The sequence below is a fragment of the Lasiosphaeria miniovina genome (genome assembly GCF_030549165.1).
Source record: "Lasiosphaeria miniovina strain SMH2392-1A chromosome Unknown B0T26scaffold_7, whole genome shotgun sequence".
In the NCBI taxonomy this organism is placed as follows: Eukaryota; Fungi; Ascomycota; class Sordariomycetes; order Sordariales; family Lasiosphaeriaceae; genus Lasiosphaeria; species Lasiosphaeria miniovina.
Genome location: NW_026848226.1, coordinates 230727 through 251170, shown reverse-complemented (window position 1 = coordinate 251170; position 20444 = coordinate 230727). Strand labels below are relative to the sequence as shown.

General features: G+C 50.0%; 7 protein-coding genes across 7 annotated transcripts; 5 read left to right on the top strand and 2 right to left on the bottom strand.

Moving 5' to 3' along the window:
• Positions 1-1847: 1847 nt before the first annotated feature.
• B0T26DRAFT_654931 (Pro-kumamolisin, activation domain-containing protein) lies at positions 1848-2441 on the top strand (the record flags this gene model as incomplete). The annotated part of the gene is made up of 1 exon (XM_060438590.1): positions 1848-2441. A coding segment is annotated over one exon (594 nt), but the record flags the coding sequence as incomplete, so codon positions are not given.
• An 840-nt stretch (positions 2442-3281) lies between these two features.
• B0T26DRAFT_755488 (uncharacterized protein) lies at positions 3282-4125 on the top strand (the record flags this gene model as incomplete). The annotated part of the gene is made up of 3 exons (XM_060445967.1): positions 3282-3407; positions 3915-4043; positions 4099-4125. 3 exons carry the CDS (start codon positions 3282-3284, stop codon positions 4123-4125), a joined length of 282 nt encoding a protein of 93 aa, XP_060291018.1.
• A 2466-nt stretch (positions 4126-6591) lies between these two features.
• On the top strand, positions 6592-7855 carry B0T26DRAFT_743452 (uncharacterized protein; the record flags this gene model as incomplete). The annotated part of the gene is made up of 4 exons (XM_060444261.1): positions 6592-6892; positions 6950-7011; positions 7057-7725; positions 7841-7855. 4 exons carry the CDS (start codon positions 6592-6594, stop codon positions 7853-7855), a joined length of 1047 nt encoding a protein of 348 aa, XP_060291017.1.
• An 11-nt stretch (positions 7856-7866) lies between these two features.
• On the bottom strand, positions 7867-8946 carry B0T26DRAFT_724965 (uncharacterized protein). Its single transcript, XM_060442720.1, has one exon. It carries the CDS (start codon positions 8913-8915, stop codon positions 8268-8270), a length of 648 nt encoding a protein of 215 aa, XP_060291016.1. The 5' UTR covers positions 8916-8946; the 3' UTR covers positions 7867-8267.
• A 1435-nt stretch (positions 8947-10381) lies between these two features.
• B0T26DRAFT_438729 (uncharacterized protein) lies at positions 10382-12802 on the top strand. The gene is made up of 4 exons (XM_060435030.1): positions 10382-10519; positions 10590-11219; positions 11269-11428; positions 11481-12802. The coding sequence occupies exons 2-4, from the start codon at positions 10670-10672 to the stop codon at positions 12727-12729; spliced, it is 1959 nt and encodes a 652-aa protein (XP_060291015.1). The 5' UTR covers positions 10382-10519; positions 10590-10669; the 3' UTR covers positions 12730-12802.
• Positions 12803-17188: 4386 nt separating this feature from the next.
• B0T26DRAFT_755486 (uncharacterized protein) lies at positions 17189-17596 on the top strand (the record flags this gene model as incomplete). Its single annotated transcript, XM_060445966.1, has 2 exons — positions 17189-17294; positions 17535-17596. The coding sequence occupies 2 exons, from the start codon at positions 17189-17191 to the stop codon at positions 17594-17596; spliced, it is 168 nt and encodes a 55-aa protein (XP_060291014.1).
• A 23-nt stretch (positions 17597-17619) lies between these two features.
• On the bottom strand, positions 17620-18765 carry B0T26DRAFT_743451 (kinase-like domain-containing protein; the record flags this gene model as incomplete). Its single annotated transcript, XM_060444260.1, has 3 exons — positions 17620-18318; positions 18384-18664; positions 18726-18765. 3 exons carry the CDS (start codon positions 18763-18765, stop codon positions 17620-17622), a joined length of 1020 nt encoding a protein of 339 aa, XP_060291013.1.
• Between the last annotated feature and the right edge of the window lie 1679 nt (positions 18766-20444).

The window sequence follows — 20444 nt, the reverse complement described above, 5'->3', positions numbered from 1 at the left end:
GCTGTAGTTCGTTGCGGTCTGGGAAGTTGAGCCTCGAAGGAAAGACAGGGAAGTCGTAAGTTGCCTGCTTCAAGAGGCTCTCCCGGTTACCACGAGGTAAGTTAACAGACAAGGTTAATTCGCTCACTAGTACCTAAACAGGGGAAGTGTCTGCCCAACTGTAGCAAGGTATTTTGAGGAAATGCCAAGGCAGGAGTCTAGAAGGTTCTGCTGAAGCGGTATGCACCGCCCTTCTTTGCATTGATAAATAGCAAGTCTAGCCGGGGCCAGAAACGAGGCTTGGGGACTGGTAGTAACACTCACGCCAGGATCACTGCAGCTCAGGCTAAGGCAGCATCAGCTCAGGGTCATGCACGACTACGGAATCATGGACATCTGGATTCGTCTCAGATAACTTGCTGTTAGTGCACAGGCAAAAAAAGGAAAGACAATTCGCACACCAATTACACCACCCAAAACCAACATCACTGGAGGGAGAGCCGATTTTTCATCAAGCTATCTCTATAGGAAGAGCGATGCGCCCAGCTACGTAACTATGCTAATCAGAAACTAGGCGATATGCTTGCCTGGCAGGGCAGTCTTCTGAAGCAGGCAACCTGCGCTCCCGCCCACACCAGCCCTTTGTCGCTTGGAAGCCTAATCTGGTGGAATCCACTCCCCGTAAACAGTCGCTTTCCCTTGTCCCCTCTGCCCTCACAATGTTTTCCGGGCGACACCTCCACCATGACTAAAGAAGACCTCATGCAAGATCGCCCCGCTTCCACCGCTAAAGAATATCACTCGAGTACTTTAGCAGTCCAGCTCCGTGTCGCCGCAGCCGGTGATAACTTCGTCAATAGGAGAGCTGCTACGATAGTCGGAGGATTAGCTGCCTTAATTATCGTTGAGTTAATATCTAGAGTGAATTTTCACCGGAGCTTTGAAGAAGAGGCAGCATAGGGTTAACTTACAACGGTAGCCACCAGGCTCGCCCCCGTAGCAGAAGCCTACATAAGTTATGTCAGTGCATTTTCCCAACGTACGCGAAGGATAGTGTTTTGTTGGTGTGGCACGTACGGACACAGCAACCATCTCCACCGGGTGAGAGAAAGTCTCAAGAGTGGCCCACAAAGCTGCATAGGAAGCATTTTCGTCAGTTTTGGATGCAGAAAAGGCAAGTTATTCGTCGAAGCAGCTCGGCAAGGCTTACTCAAGGTAGTGGCATCCGTCATAGGCGAAGGATGCCTCAGCGCCCGTCCATCCCACGTCGCTATACACGACAATCTCGTAGGCCTTGGCGACGGCTCCGAAGAGGAGAGCGGCGGTGATGGCTGAGAATTGCATAGTGATGTAAGATTCGCGATGTTGTTCTGGTTGCGCTTTTCTCGGCTTTACAGTGCAATGATCGTGTAGAGACAGGGTCTCCTTCTATTCCACGAGTTCAGACGCACGTACTTTTAGCCTTTTGGCATTCTCGAAACTGCTGTTCATACTTCACCAGACAGCGTAATTTCGAGATATTAGTCCCTCAAGCCGCATACCCTGTCAGATATCAGACCAAACGGAGTTTCCATGACTAAATGGGAGTTAATCCGGTGCTGATCACGGGGAAGCAATACAGCATCTGACGAGGTAGAATCGCGTAGCCCGGAAATATCACGACCATTGTAGCATTCGAGTTGCACCACTGCCGTGAACTGGCGAAACCAGTAAAGAATGTTTCAATTGGCTTCGGCCATATTGAATGGCCAAGTGAGTGTGCCCGCAAACGAATTTTCGTTGTCGAAAAGCGTTCGGGAAACACGTCTAGTTAGAGAAACCTGTCGCAACCGCCTCCCAGAGACACCCCCTTGCATTTCAAACTTGCCCTTCAACAACAAAATCTGCACCTTGCCAATGACGACGTCCTCAAAGTGTCCGAGCCGCAATCACCGACATTTGGCCGCCACTACAAGCTAGCCGATGTGATTGCCCGATACGCACCGGCACGCGAGTCTTGGGTCACCGTTAGAGCTTGTTCGAGCGAGTCGGGCATCCCAGCCAGCCGCATTGTCCGCTCTCATGATGCGAACCGGGCAATTTTTGATGCCACAGTTGAAGAAGCAGAAGCCTTGCTTCAAACTCGCCACGACATTTACACTGCTGAAGCCAATGGCGACTTGCACGTATCATGCGAGAACTACAGCTTACCCGACTCGGTGCGCAGCTACATCAACTTCGTCTTACCTACAATCCACTTGGGTCTTGGGACGAGAATCGCGCCACGTCCCAGCAAACGGCCAACCCACGGCAAGAGGTATACCACTAGCCGCCGAATTCCTGCGCCGGCGCGTCCGCGAGGGGCACACAGCTGCTTATCCCTCATCACGCTAGACTGCCTGCGGGCAATGTATGGCCTCCGTCCAACTACAATGGCTATCCCAACAACACCTTCAGCATATACGAACAGATGTTCTGGCTAGAGAGGGCGATAGCCTCCGGAGACGAAACATTAGCGATCGTTTCAACTGGGACATATACACGCAAAAGGGTCCCCGTGCTCGACCAGCCGGTTATCGGCGGTTCCCTCGTTCTCCTAATACCAGATCATGTTACCCACCGCTGGTTAGTTAGTAGTACTATTAAGATCGCCTTCAAGGCGGACGTAGAGGTAGTGAAGTGACGAGTCAACTTGAACATGACTGCCAACCTAAAAAATCTCATGGGATCTGCCTTGTGCCTCATCTCGTCCGTAAAAAACGATATCTGATGCACCAGGTGCCGTATTTTGTTTGTATAAATTGCTATCAATGATAAGACCATGGGCTTTACGACACATCCGGGAATCATAGGTAGCGAGTAGCAATTAAGCATGGCCGGAGTACACTCTAATCCCTGAATGCTTATTAGTTGGGGACTCTCTAAGATTTGAAAGACCTTAATAACTTAGGGCGAGCCCTAAAGGTTTTTCGCTAAGGGAGTTAAAGGCTATTAGAATCCCTATTTTAGAATCCTGGAGATCTTTCTCTATCCTAGAAATACCAATTAAAGGCTTTTCCTAGCCGGCATATTTATTTATTGTGATCTTTACTATTTGTCGGTATCCACCTAGGTACCACGCCGACAGACATTCAGAGAAATGTTTGTCTGCCGGGGAGACGAAAACACCGTCGAATTTGCGGCACGCTGTTAAGATGACCGTTTCGCCAGCTTCGCCGTTGCGGCGGCGGCGCAAGTCTATTTGAGGGGAGCTGGGCCTCCCTCCTGTTGGCAGCTCTCGCTGCCGCAGATATTGAGCAAAAAGCATCCGAGTCGCGCCAAAAATGTCCCGACGCCGCGTTATCGTTCTCAGTAAACCTGTCGAGCTGCGCGACGATAAAGAGCGACAACGAAAAGCGGACGAGGACGATGAGTTCCTCGCAGATGATAATTTCGATAGCAAGCGGAAAGTATGTCCTCGTCTGCAAGAAGAGCGGTTTCGCGTATGGCAAGCGATGCGGCTGTAAGTACCTACCTGATCTCGTAGGTCATGTTATTTGTTCTCGTTAACGATAAGATATTAGATTCGTTGAGAAGTATAAGGGCGGAGGCTTTGACCAGATTTGGTTGGGTCTTTGCAACGACCGGAACGCGAAAAGACTATAATAAAGTCGTACTTTCGAGATTATATTGAGTCGTCGAAGACTACCCGCCCGGTCCTCGGGGATGGGGACGACGAATACGAGACTATCCAGACGATTACTGATACGAAGACCGTAATAATGCATTGGAAGTGCTTGGTTGCAGAGGCGGACAACACGATCCTCAGAGACAAGAGGCGCAACGACCCCAGCAATCGTGGTTTATGGAAATTGAGGTGGGATAAAGGCGACTCTAGAGAAACCCCGGTGGCTGATATCAGTAATGTAAGGAGAGTCCGACTTTATAAAAGGGCCTCCCCGTGCTAATACGTTCAGTGGATCCGGACGGATCTTGCAGAAATGTTCAACTTAAGGCGCGAATCGGAGCTTTCATTCGAGAAGGCCGAGACAACAGCCGAAGACCTTTTGATGCTCCTCGATACCTTGTGGACGCTGGCTGAGGATGTACCTTGTCAACCTGAGTCCCGTGTCGCGCTCCACTGGACGCTGGTCCTCGCAGGCCTCGGATTCCGACCGGGTTCGTTGATGAGGTTCGAATACAAGCATGTCCGTCTTATAGTCGTCCCGGACCCAGAGAACCCGTCGCAGAACACGATAGTGGCAAAAATCACAGTAACCCACGAGAAGCGTCAAATGGCAGATGCCCGAGCGCAAGGGACCGGTACTATAAAAGCAAGGTATAATTACTCCCTTCTTCGATATCTTTAGTATACTAATTTTCTTTAAAGCGTAACTTTTCAAGTTTTCCTCGCTCCCTGCCAGTTCGTCTGTCTTGTCAGCCTCATCGCCACCCAAGCCATCGCCGCCGGTGCCTTTGACACCCCCTTCGAATCTCTCGATGAGATGCTCCGCCGGCCGAACCTCGAATATACCCGCAGTTTAGTGCTCCACTGGAAGGATGATTTTATGAATCGTGAAATATTTACGATGAACTACGACTTCTTTTGGAAAACATGGCATCGCCTATGGCTGGTATCTGGCAACCGAGAGCATCGGCGACCATATTCCCTCCGAGTTGGTGCTAGTTCAAAACTCGACGGTATGTTAGCCTTTTGTAAAGAGATAACGTGTGTGATAAGCGAGATGAACAGACAAGCGAGTTGAACAATTTCCACAACCTCACCACAACTACCCTCAATTACACAACCACAACACTAGGAAATAACAATAACTGAATCGGAAACAGATGAATCAGACGATTCTGCAGCCTCCTTGCACGTACGTGCATTATGGCCAGGCTTGCCGCATACGCCACAGCATCGAATCTTCGTACGAGACCCCCCTGCACCACCACCATTTTGTCGTGTTTCCTGGACCAACTGCCCACCCACAGCCTTCTGATCCAGTAGATCCTGTGCCTCTTGTACAGTAAGTGATCCTCCAAGCCGAACACGTGTTTTCTTGGCTCTCCGTCGCTTACTAAGCCCCTCATTGGCCTTCCGAAGTGCTGAGACCTCTGTACGCAAAAGAGCCACCTCGTGCATTATAGCTATCGTACCTTTAGCTAATCGATCCACAGCAGTCAGCATTGGTGTTGGAGAGCTGCCCTGATGGTTGGAAATTCGAGTTTTGATGAACGCTGACTGTGAGGCAGCCTCTCTCGGGTTTTGTGGCGTTTGGGAGACCCAAGGTAGCGATGTAGTTGGGCTTGTAGCTGGGGGTGTTGGAGTCCGAATACGCACATCCAGCTTGGATATCACCCTCTCTGGATCGTACGGCACAAGGCCGGCTCCAGCAACCCCCCCCTGGATATTCCTTTCCGTAACCGAAGCAAAAAACGCCTCTCTAAACCCACAAAGAAACTCCAGCTTGCTAATATGTGTGATGTTCATCCGCATCAGCTGCTCAATCTGACAGCCGTACGCCTTCTTCAACGGCCCAAAGCAACCAACATCCAATGGCTGAAGTAGGTGTGAAGAGTGCGGAGGCATACAGAGTGTGATGATGTTGTGCTCCCGGCAGTAAGTCTCGAATTCTTCGGAGTGGTGGCTATCGTGGCCGTCGAGAATTAACAGTCGGTATATTCCCTTCGTACGAGATGCTGTGTGGAAATCGAAGTGCCGAATCCAATCCATGCCTTTCTCATTAGTAGTCCAGCCATTGTCGGTTGTTGCGATACGCCAGGTACCCGGAAGGTTGCACTCTTGATACCAGTTAGCAAGGTGATATTGCCCAGCTAAGATAATGAATGGTGGGATAGTCCAGCCTAGAGCATTCACTCCTTGGATGACTGTAGCCCACTCTCGATTACCAGGCTGGGCTTGCTTAGCCCTACCACGGCCATCAGAGGTAGTAACTACCATAGCGGGGATGATAATGCCCATCATAAAGCCGGTCTCGTCGAAATTGTACAAATCTTCGTCAAGGATACCGTACTTGGCCTTCGTGTTGTGCACAAGCGCAAACCACTCGCGAATAACTTTTGGATCTTCGCATTTGGCCCTCTGGTAGTCGTATTTACGCGTAAAACGCGTCCGAAGTTCTGGCTGGCGCTTGACGAAGTTGTGAGCCCAGCGTGTACCGACAGAGGGCGCGTCGCGTTCGCGTAGCAATCGATTGGCCATATCTTCTACGTACGAAAGCCGGGGATGAAATGCGCGCGCACATAGCTCAATGATGTACTGAACAATCGTTTTCTCTTCCAAATCCGTAAGCTTACGCGAATTGGCTGGAGTATCACGTCGTGCAGGTTTGCCGTCGCGTCGGTTGCGTATAGTATTTACCGTGACTTGATATGTTGTTGCTGCAGCTCGAATACTGAGTTTTGGGTCGTTTTGAATAGCCCTGAGGGCCAAATTCACCCTAGCTTCGTATGAAGGAAGAGACATTTGAGTTTGTTGAGGAATTTGGTGTTTTGTAGAGAGGAGGCGCGTCGCGTCAAAAGTGTTCAACTCGCTTGTCTGTTCATCTCGCTTATCACACACGTTATTCTATTTACCTAATATTATATATTCTTCTAGGCGTCTTCACGCCGGCGTTACGGTCACAATTCATGGCCAACTCCGAGACTGTCTTCCAACAAAACTACCTTCCCGAAGCACTCCGAAAAGAAGTAATGCCGATCATATTTGGTATAGAAACGGCAGGGATACGCGACGAGCTTTACGAAATATTACGGAGCGCGACTTTAAAGAGGGACGAGAATGCTCCGATATACCCGACCGTTGACGAGGTGAAGAGAGCTACAAAGCATCTTTATGTTCAGGAGGTGAAGAACGAGTACGACGAAATACGGGAATGTAAAGGATGGGGCCATAGGGATTCGACACGGGCTCGTAATACGTACATGAACCGTCGAAAGGAACTTATAGAGCTTATAGTCCAGGATAAGCGATAGAAGTACCTCAAAGAGGTGGATAGACGAAGGGCCCTTGGGCAATCAACTAACGACTTATCTACGCCAACGGCAACGGTAAAGCTACATAAGCCGCTAACTCGGACCGCGGCTGTCGATAAGGTCGCTACGTATATTGGCCGCTTCCTTCGCGAGAAAGATCTGGGAGGATACCGGCGAGCCCGGGTCTTTTCACAGCTACTTCTTGCGTACCTGGGAAACCGGGGTACTGAGGTGGAGACCATTATGAGCTCGTTGGGAGATAATAAGACGCAGGACGTCGCCAAACAGACCGAGCGCTGGCAATGCCTATTCTGTCTAAAATCTTTTACCTTCCGCGGCGGCTTGACAAGGCACAACGAGAACGATCATTTCAGTAAAGGTGCCTTCGACCGTCCCTTTCCGTGTGGCGAGTGCGACCGTCAAGGAAAGATGCACGTCGTGGACGGGGCAGAGCACTGGAGCAACCATGTGGAGACGTGCCACGGTCGTAAGTACACGCCGATGCCGCCACGGCACAGGAAGGAGGTCAGACCAGCCGAGCGAAAGCCCGCTAAAGAAAGGTCCGCCCGTTGCTTCTTCTGTGAAAACATGTTCTTTGAAGGAAGCAGCCACTCGCGACACCTCAACAAAGAGCATGGGAGTATCTTTCAGGAGCCCTTCGCATGCTTCGAATGTGGGAGACAAGGACGAAAGGCTATAATCGAGAGCCGGGCAGCTTGGATGGACCATACCGCGGATGTGCATAAACGCGATGGACAGACAATGGCCAAGGTTCCCGAGCAGGCGGGAGTTCTGGGGAAGAGGAAGAGGGGGGTGGAGAAAGGAAGGCTCGCTAGCGCGGCGTCAGAGCAACAAGCAGACCAGGACCGGCAAATGCATTTGGGCATCGCTCCAATGGTGATAGATCCTCGGCGTTTAGGGGCTTAGTAGTGGGGAGTTGAAGAGGCTGTATTATTGAGTTGCTTGATCTCTCCGTTAATTTTTATCTAACAATTAAAACTCTCATTCCGTTCAACCATTGCATAGCAATACCATAAAATCATCCAGGAGATAGTGAACTGGCGGTCTCGCGGAGCTGACAATGGTTCGCAGTGGCCACTAGCTGTGCGGCCAGATCATGCAAAGACGTCTCTACTTTCCTGAACATGTTCGCGCGAGAACGGCTTCGTCGTCATCGGTATATCGATGGTCACGAGGTAGGGAGGTTTTTTAACTGGCTGATCCAGCCCAATTCGCAAGCATGGCTTGTTTTTGCGACGTGGGGGAGAATGCATCTTCGATTGCTGTTAGCGGGGTCTCGAACAGCCTCCGTAGCACGCTTGTTGTTGTTTTTAGGGACAAGGTAGAAAACTGTCCCGGGGGCGTCCATCTTTGGAGAACATGTTGGGCAAAGGACGGAGCGACACGCCGACATGGAAGGGGTGCACTTGTTTATCCAGAAGCAAGCGGGCGGAAGGGGTATCGGTGTCGACCACAAGAAGCTCTTTTACTCCGCGGCCTAGAAGGCCGTAGAGGAAGACCTCGCCCCCCTTTGATGCTAATGACGGCGCTGGTGCCGGCGTACATGACGTCGTCCTCAGCTCCGGTTCGGTTGCAGAAGATGACGACGATTTTCTCTTCTCTTTCTGCGCGAATAACTGGCTCGTCTTCGTCAACTGACGAGGCATCGTCAGAGGCATCGTCGCGGCATCGGTGGGCTTCTTCGCGCCGCGCGCAGTACGCTTCTTCGGAGCCGGCTTGGCCTTCGTCTGCTTGAGGGCATCGACGGCCTTTGCAGGGGGCTTCTTCGCTCGGCCTTTCCGAGGCAACGCCGTGACAGCATGGTCATCAAGCGTAGGAGCTCGGCTTCGTTTGGTGCCTTTGGGAGGCATCGGTATGTCGAATTTGACGGTGGTTCGAAGGGCTCGGCGCCGGCTATCCAGGACTTTGGGACTTTTCGGGATGCCTGAACGCTTCAAAATGGACTTGAGCACTGCCATGCATGAACAACAACAAATCTATTGTGTATACAGCTGATTTGAACTATGTAAGACTTCCAAATGCAGTATGTTGGAATGTTGACATCGAGGCAGTGTGCAAAGGTAGCCTCCCTAGCGCCAAAAGTGGATACTATACTGGCGCTTACAACTCACAGTACCCCACTTACCCCGCCTACCTGGCTGAGCCCTTCATCTCTCAGAGCCGTCACGAAGACGCAAAGTCCACATCCACCCGCCGCAGCTCGTCATCCCCGGTAGGAAGGACAGCTGCGATGTTTCGTACGTACTTATCCTCCGGGTTAACCTCCCCGTCTAACACATTTGCTAATATCCCGACCTCCTAAACTTCTAAATACCCATCGGCGTTCCGGGCGGGGGCTGGCCCCACAGCTTCGTCGACACTGCTGTCTTTGCCATCTCCTTCTCGCGGCTCTGACGATGCTTGGTAATGGGCTTGGGTACGCTGCATGGTGCGCTGGCGCAGATTTTGGTGATACGAGGACTGGTCGATGGATGCGTTAGAAAGATGGGCTACCTGATAGAAAACTGCTCTTAGATTGAGTACTTTCTATAAGGAGATAGGAGAGCCAGAACACTTACCCGCAGGAATCCTAGTAGTTAGCTACTCTTCTTCCCCAACCCGTTACAACCGCCACAGATAGCCCCGTTATCTATACCAGTGCCTTTGCAATCTGGACAAGGTGAATTTTCAGGCACGTCTGGTTTTATAAGAGAAAATGCGTAATAATCCGGTTCAAGCTGATCGTTGCATAGGATAAGGTTCGTATTTGTTCCTCTGGTGGTGGTGGTGCGTTTTTGTATTCAGATGACTCGATATTTTGCCGGCCGCGTTTGCCCGCAGGGTGGGTCCCATGAGCCTTGATTGGCCGTAGCACGGAGCCTTTCGGGCAGATGGGATCGCAGCGGCGACCTCTAGCGATGCGCGCCCGCAATTCGGTGGACTCGACCTCAAGACTGGCGATAAGATGGCGGCACTTCGCCTTGCCGTGGAAATGCAAATTGTTCTCCGCGGAGTTTTTAATAAGGAAATAAGCGAACCAGGTTTGGAAGCCGCCTGTTTCTAGAAAGATTCTACCTGTGGTGTTCTTTTCGGCTTGTTTGGTCTTTGCAAATGATAGCGCTAACCCTTTTGGCGCATTTTTGTATGTCCTCAGTCGGGCAAGGATGAGCGTGACATATTCATCGCATGTCAAAGAGATAGTAGGCGTCGGCGAAGAATTATCCATTATCCGTCCAAAAAAGCAAGCGGGGAAGGTGGAAAATAATGACGGGCGCGCCGTTGCGGGTGTGTGTGCTCAATCGAGTCGAGTCGGTTGGAGCGCGCAGGTCTGGTGGAACTGGACGGCGCTCGGAAGATTCCCGCCGCGAAAATGGGTTATGCGGGGTAAGTACGGAGCAACACCCCTATATTGCGGCTTGTTAGGGGCCCCTCTGTGAGGCGTGACGCGTGCGTCGCTCCTGATCTCGAAATTTGGTGTCCGAAGCATAACGCTACCAGCAGCCAGCCTATCGCCTGCTCCTTTACAATACAGTACTAGCAAAACCCGTTGTTAGAGCTATGCTAATGATGCTATGTGAGAAGAGCGGTTCGAAACCTTCATATCTCTAGTTATAAGGCGAGCCTTACCGGTCTACGACTAACAACGTAATTAGTGCGCCATCAACCCTATCGATAACCCAGAAGCAGCATTTGATGAGAAGACTCAAAAGCTTGCGACTATTCTCCACGTGGAATGACGAGAGAAACGAAACTGCAACAGGCAGCCTCTAGGAGGTCTAACGCCGGAGGCAAGCGGAAAAGGTCCTCTAGAAGCGGTGGCGGGTCGAACGGCGAGCGGTCCAGCGCGGAGGCCAGGAGTTATGATACGAAAGACCGGTCCACCGCTCAAAGCGTAATAAAGAAGCTAGTAACTGGTATCAAAGAGTTAATAATAGAGGACGCCAATCCAACGACCCCCGCCGCACTCGATGAGCGCCTGGTCACTTACCGCCACAATCAGAGTCTTATCAACGACGAGAACAATCTGGAGATGCGGCTCCGGGAAAATGCTAATGCAATTGAGAAACCAGGGAAGGGGTCTGCATGGAAGCATAAGCATATGCTCTCATCCTATCGATACCTCCAGCGTATGAAGCAAGAAAAAGTCGAAATACACCCAGATCATGCAACGCAAGTCCAGCAACGAAGATGGGAAGGGGGGAGTCAATTTCTTAATGAACTTGTGGACCGTCTCTATGGGTTTCGGAAAGAGCTCGCTTTCGTAGTGTACCGTGCCGCTTGTCGTATGTATTATGGATAAACCCCGTTGGCTTCAAGCACTAACTTAACCAGTGAAAAATTTTGGCTTCCATAACTGCTCACAACTCGGCACAATACGAAGAGAGAAGGTGCTAGAGATGATTTTAGATGGGTTACGGTATATTCCAATCACGATTTGCCTGCAATCGCAGGTGATACTTCCTCCAGCCTACCTTAGCTATACCCAACTTGAGTATGTTAGCTATTATCAAGTCCCCTCCTATTCTCTACTAATCGGGAGATAGGTATCAAGAAGTATGCTCGTTCCTCAAGCTTGGCAACTTCAAAGGCCTAGATTTCACAAATTCGGAGTTGGCAGAGGTTGGGTTGGAAGTATCGCTTTCCATATTAATCGCGAAGAGAGGCGGTCTTGGGGAGCTCCAGACTTTCGAAAAGAACGGCGTTCAATTTTTGACAGACACTATTGCCAATCCGCAAGTCATCGGCTTGGATGGCCAACAGCTTACAAAAGAGCGAGGCCGAGCGGCAAGTTTGATGCCTACTGAGGGCCCGGGGCCCCAGCGCGAGCCAAGTCGAAACACTTACGAGGCGAGATACGGAGGCAACAGCACCAACCAGAGCCGCATCGCAGAGTCTCATCCAGGCAGCCCTCTTCTTTCACCACCAACGTGGCGACATGACGCCAACTCACGAGCACTTTTTAGTGCTGGCTGGCCTAGAGATCCGACGACAGGGGCTTCCATCGATTCCAGAGAATGTTTTAGTTCAACACAGAGTACAGTCACGAAGCTTAGCCCAGATTCTTGGTTAGCTGTGACTGCACATCCCAACCCGCCCGACCGAGCTGGACTAGGCGGCCAGACCCAGGAATCCTCCAAGCCACCTATAAATCCCGCCCAGTACGCCACGCCTCTCCAGTTGCTTGCGAATATGGCTGGACGGTCACAATCTGCTGCCCAACTCATGCACCCGCCGGCCGTGGTGTCTGCTAGTGACCCGACAAGTCCTGCGGCCACGGAGCCGGATACTCGGCTTCCCAATGGCTCCCGGAAAACTACCGGACCAAGCATGTGGGAAATTGGAGTCACGCGGCCGCAGGTGATGCGGCTAAACCCCTTGCGGCTCGAATTTGTGGGCGATGTGTCGATGGGAATCACCACGAGCAACTCTAGACCCGCCGGTGCGGGCAACTTTAGTCTCCCTGGTTGGACATATTTCCCAATCGGATGTTTTGGGCTCAACCAAGGAGACGTGGTTTGGGTAGGGGATATTAGAGTCGGAACGGGCACAGGCATCCCAGTAGTACCAAGCGACATCACTAACGAAGCATCAGCAGTCTCTTCCGAGCTCTCGCGTCTTGACCAGATTATGCCAGTAGCAAACCACTCGGGCAACAACTATATTCCGGCTCCAATTTACCGAACTATGGACGTCGCTTCTACAGTAGACGGTTTGGAGCAACCCTCTAGCCTCGATCAAGTTTCGCCGGATAACTTGGACAACTTCCTTAGGTTTTCAAGTTTGCCAGAGTAGTCATAGTTATTAGGCATTAAACCCCCCTCCTTCGCTCGTGTCTTTCCTTGGAAATGTTCGATGCATAACACTAAACATACAAATGTCACGAGGTCCTGCACACTCCCCTACAAATAGTTGCTCCTTTGCCTCAAGAATAATGATATCACCCACTTGACATTCGAACCGTGATGGGATGACGATAGGACCGCCTATCGAATATTTGATAATCCCCATCAAAGGGGGTTCTTCCGGTCAGGGTGGGCGACGAATAACAATATTCGTGTATTTGTCAGCGGATGTATTCGTATTCGGAATATCGCAAATATTGACGATATTCGTTGCTTAGTCAGCTGGCCGGTAGTCAGGCTTTACGGCTGCATGGTCACACTGACCAGCTGTATAGCCATGCTTGCCAGCTGGCATTGCCAGCTAGCACAACCAACAAATATTTCGATGCCCAACGCAACCTGACCACCAAAATCTGCCAAATCCTTCTCATTCTCATTATTTCGCATCAAAGGAAGATGTCTTTTGTTTCTGAGGATTCTTCAGATACAGGCCGAGCCCCAAGCCTGGTTCTGGAACATACTCGACCACCTCAAGATGGAGAGCCAGCACGAAAGGGCAAAAACCGCATGTATTATTGCAAATATTGCTTAGCATGGGGTGCTCAAAACACAACAAACTTCCGGCAACACCTTCAATCCAAGCACGGAATCGTAGCTCCTAACCAAGCAAGAAAGGTTGACGAGCTCAGCAATACTGCATTGCAATCTCTATATGAGAAAGCAATGACGATCAACCAGACTTCTGAACTTGATGCTCAAATCCTCAAACGAGTATTAAATAAAGAAGTTATCACACAGGCGATTGTTTCGCTTATTGTGGTTGACAACCTTCCTTTCCGGGTCGTCGAAAGCCCTCGATTCCATACGCTCTGCAAAGCCCTCAATCCATCAGTCTCAAACGAAGTTGTTTCAGCACATTCAACAATCAGAGAACATATCAAAAAATCTTGGCTGTTTTACAAAGATATCGTTCGGAAAAAACTTCAATCATCTCACTCAAAAGTTCACCTTTCGATCGATGTCTGGACTTCTCCGAACAAGAAACTATTCTTAGCAGTTTGTGCCCATTTTGTGGATTTCGAATCAGAAACCCTCCAAAAAGCACTCATCGGCCTTCCATCTATCCCATCACACCATGCAGCAGTTCAATACGAAGCTCTTTCATGCGTCCTTCAAGACTACAACATTCTATCAAACATTGGGACAATTATTAGCGACAATGCTTCAACAAACGACAGCCTTTGCAAGATCTTCGAAACAGCTCTTAGTGAGAGGGGAATTTCTTGGTCATCATCGAATAATCGAATACGATGTAATGGGCACATCATCAATCTTGCTGTCCAGGCATTTCTCTTCAAAAAAATAGACGATCAGGGTGAAAATACCGAAATAGAGGAAGCTGAGATCTCTCTTGATCTCAGTCCTCTTATCAAACTCCACAACATTATCACCCATATCCGAGGATCTCCTGCTCGAATGAATCAGTTTATTCAACTTGCCGGCCGAATGGTACCTTTGGATAATTCTACACGATGGAACAGTTGGTTTTTGATGATCCTTGTTGCACTTGAAAAAGACGGTGCAATTGATTCATATATCAAATCGTGGTATGAGCCTCTCCAAAAGGATTATCTTTCTCCAGGCGATTGGGAACATCTTCGATTAATATCGGCCTTTTTACAACCGTTTTACCGAGCAACAAAAATGACTGAAGGAGATCAAGCAACTATTGACCGGGTTTTATTCACCATGGATATTCTTGCTCAGCATTTCAAGAATAGCTTTTCGACATACAAATCAAACCTTTTCCTATCTTCTCGGATCGAGAAAAGCTGGACTGTTTTCGATAAATACTATCTGAAGACAGAGGACTCTCCGTTCTATGCAGCAGCGGTAATCTTTCATCCGTCACGACGAACTATATATCTCAAACACAATTGGGACAAGAAATGGATACGGCCAGCAATCAATTCTGTCAAAAAACTCTGGGATGAGTATAAAGACCAGTCAGCGATTACACCTCCAACAACATCATCAATGCAAATTGATGAAAATCTCGACCAATTCGATATCATTGCTCAAAATCTGGATATCCTTCCAATGATACAAGCAAAGGACGAATTCGAAGAATATACCACAGAGGCTGCAATTCCAATCCAATCTTCAGCATTATCCTGGTGGTTAAATATACAACAACAACAACGCTGGCCAAGACTATCTCAACTAGCAATCAACATCCTGTCTATTCCAGCAATGAGTGCTGAGCCGGAGAGAGTGTTTTCAGGGGCTCGCCGTACAATATCCTGGGAAAGGATGCAGTTAGGTGAAGATACTGTTGAATATCTTGAGTGTTCGAAGCATTGGATAAGGTCAGGGCTTGTAAATATTGAATCGTGGGAGATGGGGGCGGATGACTAAGCAGAGATTGAAATTGATTACTCAGCATCGACGAATATCGCATATTTGTCAGCAAATATTGACGAATATCCGATAATTGATTCGTCAGCAAACAATATATTGTCGCCCACCCTGCTTCCGGTACTGATATCCCTCCTGGGGCTCCTTTATCGCTGCCCGGTCTAGGCCTGTGAACGAATACGAGTATCGCAACCATATCGTCTGGGCACACCACACCGCCACCTTGGAGCCAGAGCAAAGTTGGCCCATAGCATGGTGTCGGTTCAATGCGTAATTCCTTGTCCTTGCACCATTTGCCTAGGGGTTTTTCCTTGTCTTCCATTAGCATTATCTAACCCTGAAGTGTAAGTTATTACCAACCATGTCCTCGTAAAGTCCTTTGCCCAGCGCTCGAGCCGATAGGGGCAAGGCCGAGATTGGCAACGTTAATAGGTTGCTCCTCTCACCCGCGTATTGCATCTCCTCGGGACGACAGACAACCTGCTCAGCCAATTCCCGCACGTGGGCCATAATCCGTTCGGCCACCACCCAGAAGGGCTCTGTTGCCGGTCCGTTGAGCGGCCCTATCCCAACCATGATACGGACGATATCCTCGGCGCGGATGATAGGCATGTCGTCGTCTATTGGCGATCTGAGCGCCGAGAATCCGCGATTATGGGCATATTTTGTAACGTACGCGGCTTGGGGTTATATACAGGCCCGCACATAATACACAACTTCATGGTTGGTAACGGAATCGCTGTGGAGCTGCCCCCTTGATGATGCTAGAAATGGAATTTGAGAATGCTGTGGTTGTGGAGCATTTTCGTGCGGGGTTCCCTGCTTACGTATCTATTGGGCGCACGTGACCTTACGATGGTTGGGACGTATCATGAGATCTGACTGGTCCAGAAAGATAGTGTAGTTCCTGGCTTGATATATAATGCGGCTCGACCATCGTGATGCAGATGAAGATTATTATTAAGAACTCACGTCGTTATAAATTATAGGCCGCCAGGAAAGTGACTCTTTGTCCTCCCATTCGTCGGCGAAGTTCAGGTGACAGAGGAGAGCATGCTGCTTAGAGGCAAATATATCCCCTTCGGTTGACTGAGGTGGTCAGTATCTGCAGGGACCCTATCCAGCTCCCCTTATCAACCTGCGCCTACTGGGTCTGGAATTTGACAGGGTTCAGCTCGCTAGTTCCTCGGGCTTCAACGTAGAGAAATGGTAATTCAAGAAGATATGGTTCCTTTAACCACAGGTTTCCTTAGATTTAGTGCTCCAACTTCATGGCTGTGATGGCACTCATCCCCTACTGCTTCTTTGTCGACTTGATTTAATTCTCGCCGAGCTGACTGCGGACGTTCTCGCAGATGTGGGTGGCGACGCGTGGCTTCCATTGACTGGGGCTTTGCTTGACAATTACTGACTAGTGATTGGTTCCTTTACCTACAAGAATGTGGATGTGCTGCTGTTTGCTTGGGGTAGAGAAGTGCAGCTGCCGAAGGAGGGGTTGAGTGCTTTTTTCTTTCCTACTGCACGTCAATCGCGGCTTTTCTCGTTAATACTTTCCAGTCAGAGTGCTTCATCATGGACTTCGCGGTTCAAAGCGTCGTCGTCCTTTGGCCCACTAATAAAGTCGCGATAATCATGCTTATTGGATTATGGAGGAAGGGCTTGAATAGGGGAATATTGATGTTACATTACGGAAAATGATAAAAGCCTCCAGTTTCCTCCTCCCTAGCCCTTCTTCCCTTACCCCCAATATTCCTATCTCCTAATCTATAAATACAAAAAACAGTAAGCCACATAGTCATGTGCAAGTTCACCACTCACGTCGGTACGTGTGGGCACTACACCAAGTCCCTCACAATGCCCTGTAACGAAGCAAAGAGAATCCGAACAGTTTGTGACGACGGCGGATCAGAGGTTTCGAGTACTACTGGGACTTCATGTTCTATTAAAGGATGTGACAAAAAGCCTGTAAGGAAACCACCCTCGTAGCCACCATGGCCACCGCCACCAGGGCCACCCTCGCCACCATCGCCACTATCGCCACCGCTACCAGGGCCACGCACTATTGCCACTACCACCCTGGCCACGCAAGGATGACTCGTAACCCCTTTCACGTGTATATAGACCATGGCCTTCGCACACCTCTTTAGCTCAGGCCAGGTTGAAGTCTTACGCCAATACCAGTCATTGCTCGCCCTGCTTGTTGCTCCTATTGTGACCATCTTGATCAGGCGTACCTGCCTTCTCTTACAAAGCCCAACCTCCTCGGTGAGGGTCCAGGTTCGCTGCAAAGCTCAACTACCGTACTATTCTAAATAATCGGACTAATTCTAGCTTAAGGTGATCATTCTAATGGCGGGTTCAAGTCCTATGACGTTGACTGGGATGATTACGATGGTTGAATGACAAATAGGTTGTTATTTTACTACTCGAGTAAAGAGATAGCTTGGTTAAGAGGAATGGGATGGGAGGTGCGTGAGGCGGTACGCGAGGCAACGTCATTTAACAGTTTCTGTTCTGTAATATCGTATGAGGCGCTTGCCATTTCTGATAGTATCATCCCAAATGCCCATATGTCATTCTTTACCCAAGCTTCAAAGGGTTCCCACATCGGATTGGATACGCCGATCATATTTGGCGCAAGCCACTCACGGGTATAACCGCCTCCTCCGATGTCGATTAAAATAGCATTTGAGTTTTCGCTGATGACGATATTTGACGACTTTAAATCCAAGTGGGTTACGTTGTGGCAGTGGAGGTGGTTGAGCCCGTATGCAATTTGAAGCGCCCACCGGCGCCAGGGCCAGACGGCCTCCGAGTCCGTTGATCGTAGAGCGTCCCGCAGAGTGCCATTTGGGTGGTACTCAAGGAGGAAACCTCGGAGGAAGGAAGCACCAGAACTGTCCGCGTCCGCTACGGCAGTTCTGTACGGGTTGATAGATGAGACGGTGGCAACTAGACGCACGATTTCTTCCGAATGGGGTAGCTGCTCCAGGTTACGCAGCTCCCGTTGTAGGATTTCGGAATCTTCAGGTTGGTATTGAGGTCTATCTACCTCCTTATAGACGTATAGCCTCTCGTCTCCGCTAATGCGGACCACGCATATCCCCGGCGCTATTTCTTGCTCTTTGGTGATTTCTGTTATGTCCCTCGACGCCCCGCCGCTGGCGTTGAGGGGGGGAAGCGTACCCGGAGCGGATCCTCCCGAGTATAGAAACGTAGATTTCCAGCGATGCTCGCATATAAGCTGTTCGTATCAGGCTCCGCCTTCATCGGCAGCGCAGCGTTGCCCTTAGTGGAAAGAATGAGTTCGGTGACGGTGTCGCGCGATAGCGGTACGCGGTCGAAGTCAATGCAGAGACAGAGATCCTCGAGGTCCCTTCTCTGCTGCGATGACGGGGTCCCCTCTGGCACTTTTGGTGCATCTTGGAAGGTGACGGTAACATGCCACCTGACGTCCGGGCGCCGTACTAATAGTCTAAGTGACCGTTTCTGAGGTTCGCCTGGCCATTGTCTGTAGGTCCGTCGTACAAACTCGACCACGTTCGGCGAGCGTAACCACTCGGGCCATTGCGTTCTCATCCATATTTGTATCGTTGGGGGAATGAGATCCAGAAGGGCGCCGTTAAGTCTCGCGGTGGGGCTAGGCAAGAGACGTAGCCGGAAGATATTGATATGGTCAATAAGGAAGGCGGTTGCGACTGTGAGGCGCGTCCCGAGCTGGAAGCGTATATCGGAGATCCCGAGCGGGTTCGATGGGACGACAAGGCCTTCTTCTGAGGCAGGATCGGAGAAGGAGTCGGAGATGACCCCAATCGTTATTTAAGGCGACAGTCGGTAAGCTCGGGAGAGAGGCAATGGTTGAACAAAGGTCGAAGAAGCTAGGCGGCTGCTGGTAGCTGGATGGCCGGGTCTGGGCGAGGATGGGAGTTGGTTTGTGGCAGCTCGATAATGTCGATAACTGAAGTGGACTGGAGGGTCTGTCGAAGCGCGTGGGTTACGACGCGGGAAAAATCTCAAACAAGAGGCGCCAATTCCGTCATACGCTGTCGATGCTCTCTGGCGTGGAGAGGATTCTGGTTAATTGGAGTGGATCAACTGACTTGGGCTGGTCGTTTGTCAAAATTAGATCCCACAGACCAATAGGTACCTTAGTGCGGCGGAAGCCGCTACCAAAAGTCTTTTTTCACCGCCTTCTTGGCAATCCAGCCGCTACAGGGCTTCCCAACTAAACCTACTAAAAATACAGCACCTTGGTCATTTCCACCCACCACCAATTCTAACAACGAACTCAATACTAAGATACACCTATCTAGTCAATTAATCGCAATCGCAGCCAATTATTAATTAGAATGACTATCTACTTCTTTCTTCTCTTTGATCGCCGTAGTGGCGCCAGCTCTGGCAACGGCGCTATTGGTGGCTTATAGAGCACCTCTCTCTGGGCCAGTCGCTTACAGTGGGTGGCCGCCTGTAGTCCCCTTTAGAGGAATTCTGCCGGCATAAAAACACTAAAAGCGGTGAGAAAAGACTTTTGGTAGCGGCTTCCGTATCCAATCGCCTCTTAGATAAGCGTGCACATTCCGCACTATAATAATTACGTACCTGTGACGGCCCGCCTTACGCAGTAGGGATGTCAATGGTTGAAGGCAGCAACGAATGTGGATTTAAAACTAAGGAAGAGAAAGGAATCTATCGCGGGGTCCGCGCAGGGCGCGGAGAAATAGGTAGTGGTGCTCAGTGCGCACAGGCCACACCCTAAGCACAATGCAGCCAATAGAATCAATCCTGTCACATGAGCCCTGTGGCGACCGTGACAGTATCTTATTCTTTCATGGTTTCATAGCTGTGATCTTTTTTCCACGAGACGGCTCTGAAAAGCGGATAATGGCGGCTTCGATGCATAGTTGAAGACTACGTACTTACAGGCCATCACGAAAATAGTATGTGGAAAGGATCAGGGTCAGAACGCGGGGTAGGCCGAAGACACCTCCGCCATCTTCAGAGCCGGCTCCACGCTATACCGAATTCGACGCAGGGGAGACTCCCCTGCGTCGAATTCGGTATAGCGTGTAGAATTGGGCCTGTTTTCCCACGCTTGTGGGAACACACAATACACAGTAATATTGGAAATCTCAAGCTCATTCTTCACGAACCTCATTGTTCTTGAGGTAGTTAAATTTCTAATGCCTTTCGGCATATTCGTTGGTACGGAGAATACTCTCCATGTTACTGGATTTCCCCCCCATC

Bases quoted from the DNA above. Each gene is read 5' to 3' on its own strand.
- B0T26DRAFT_438729 (XM_060435030.1), top strand. From the start codon at position 10,670: ATGACGAGAGAAACGAAACTGCAACAGGCAGCCTCTAGGAGGTCTAAC. The intron at 11,220-11,268 runs GTATGTATTATG...TAACTTAACCAG, and splicing joins AGTGTACCGTGCCGCTTGTC to TGAAAAATTTTGGCTTCCAT. The intron at 11,429-11,480 runs GTATGTTAGCTA...ATCGGGAGATAG, and splicing joins CTTAGCTATACCCAACTTGA to GTATCAAGAAGTATGCTCGT.
- B0T26DRAFT_724965 (XM_060442720.1), bottom strand. From the start codon at position 8,915: ATGGCAGTGCTCAAGTCCATTTTGAAGCGTTCAGGCATCCCGAAAAGT.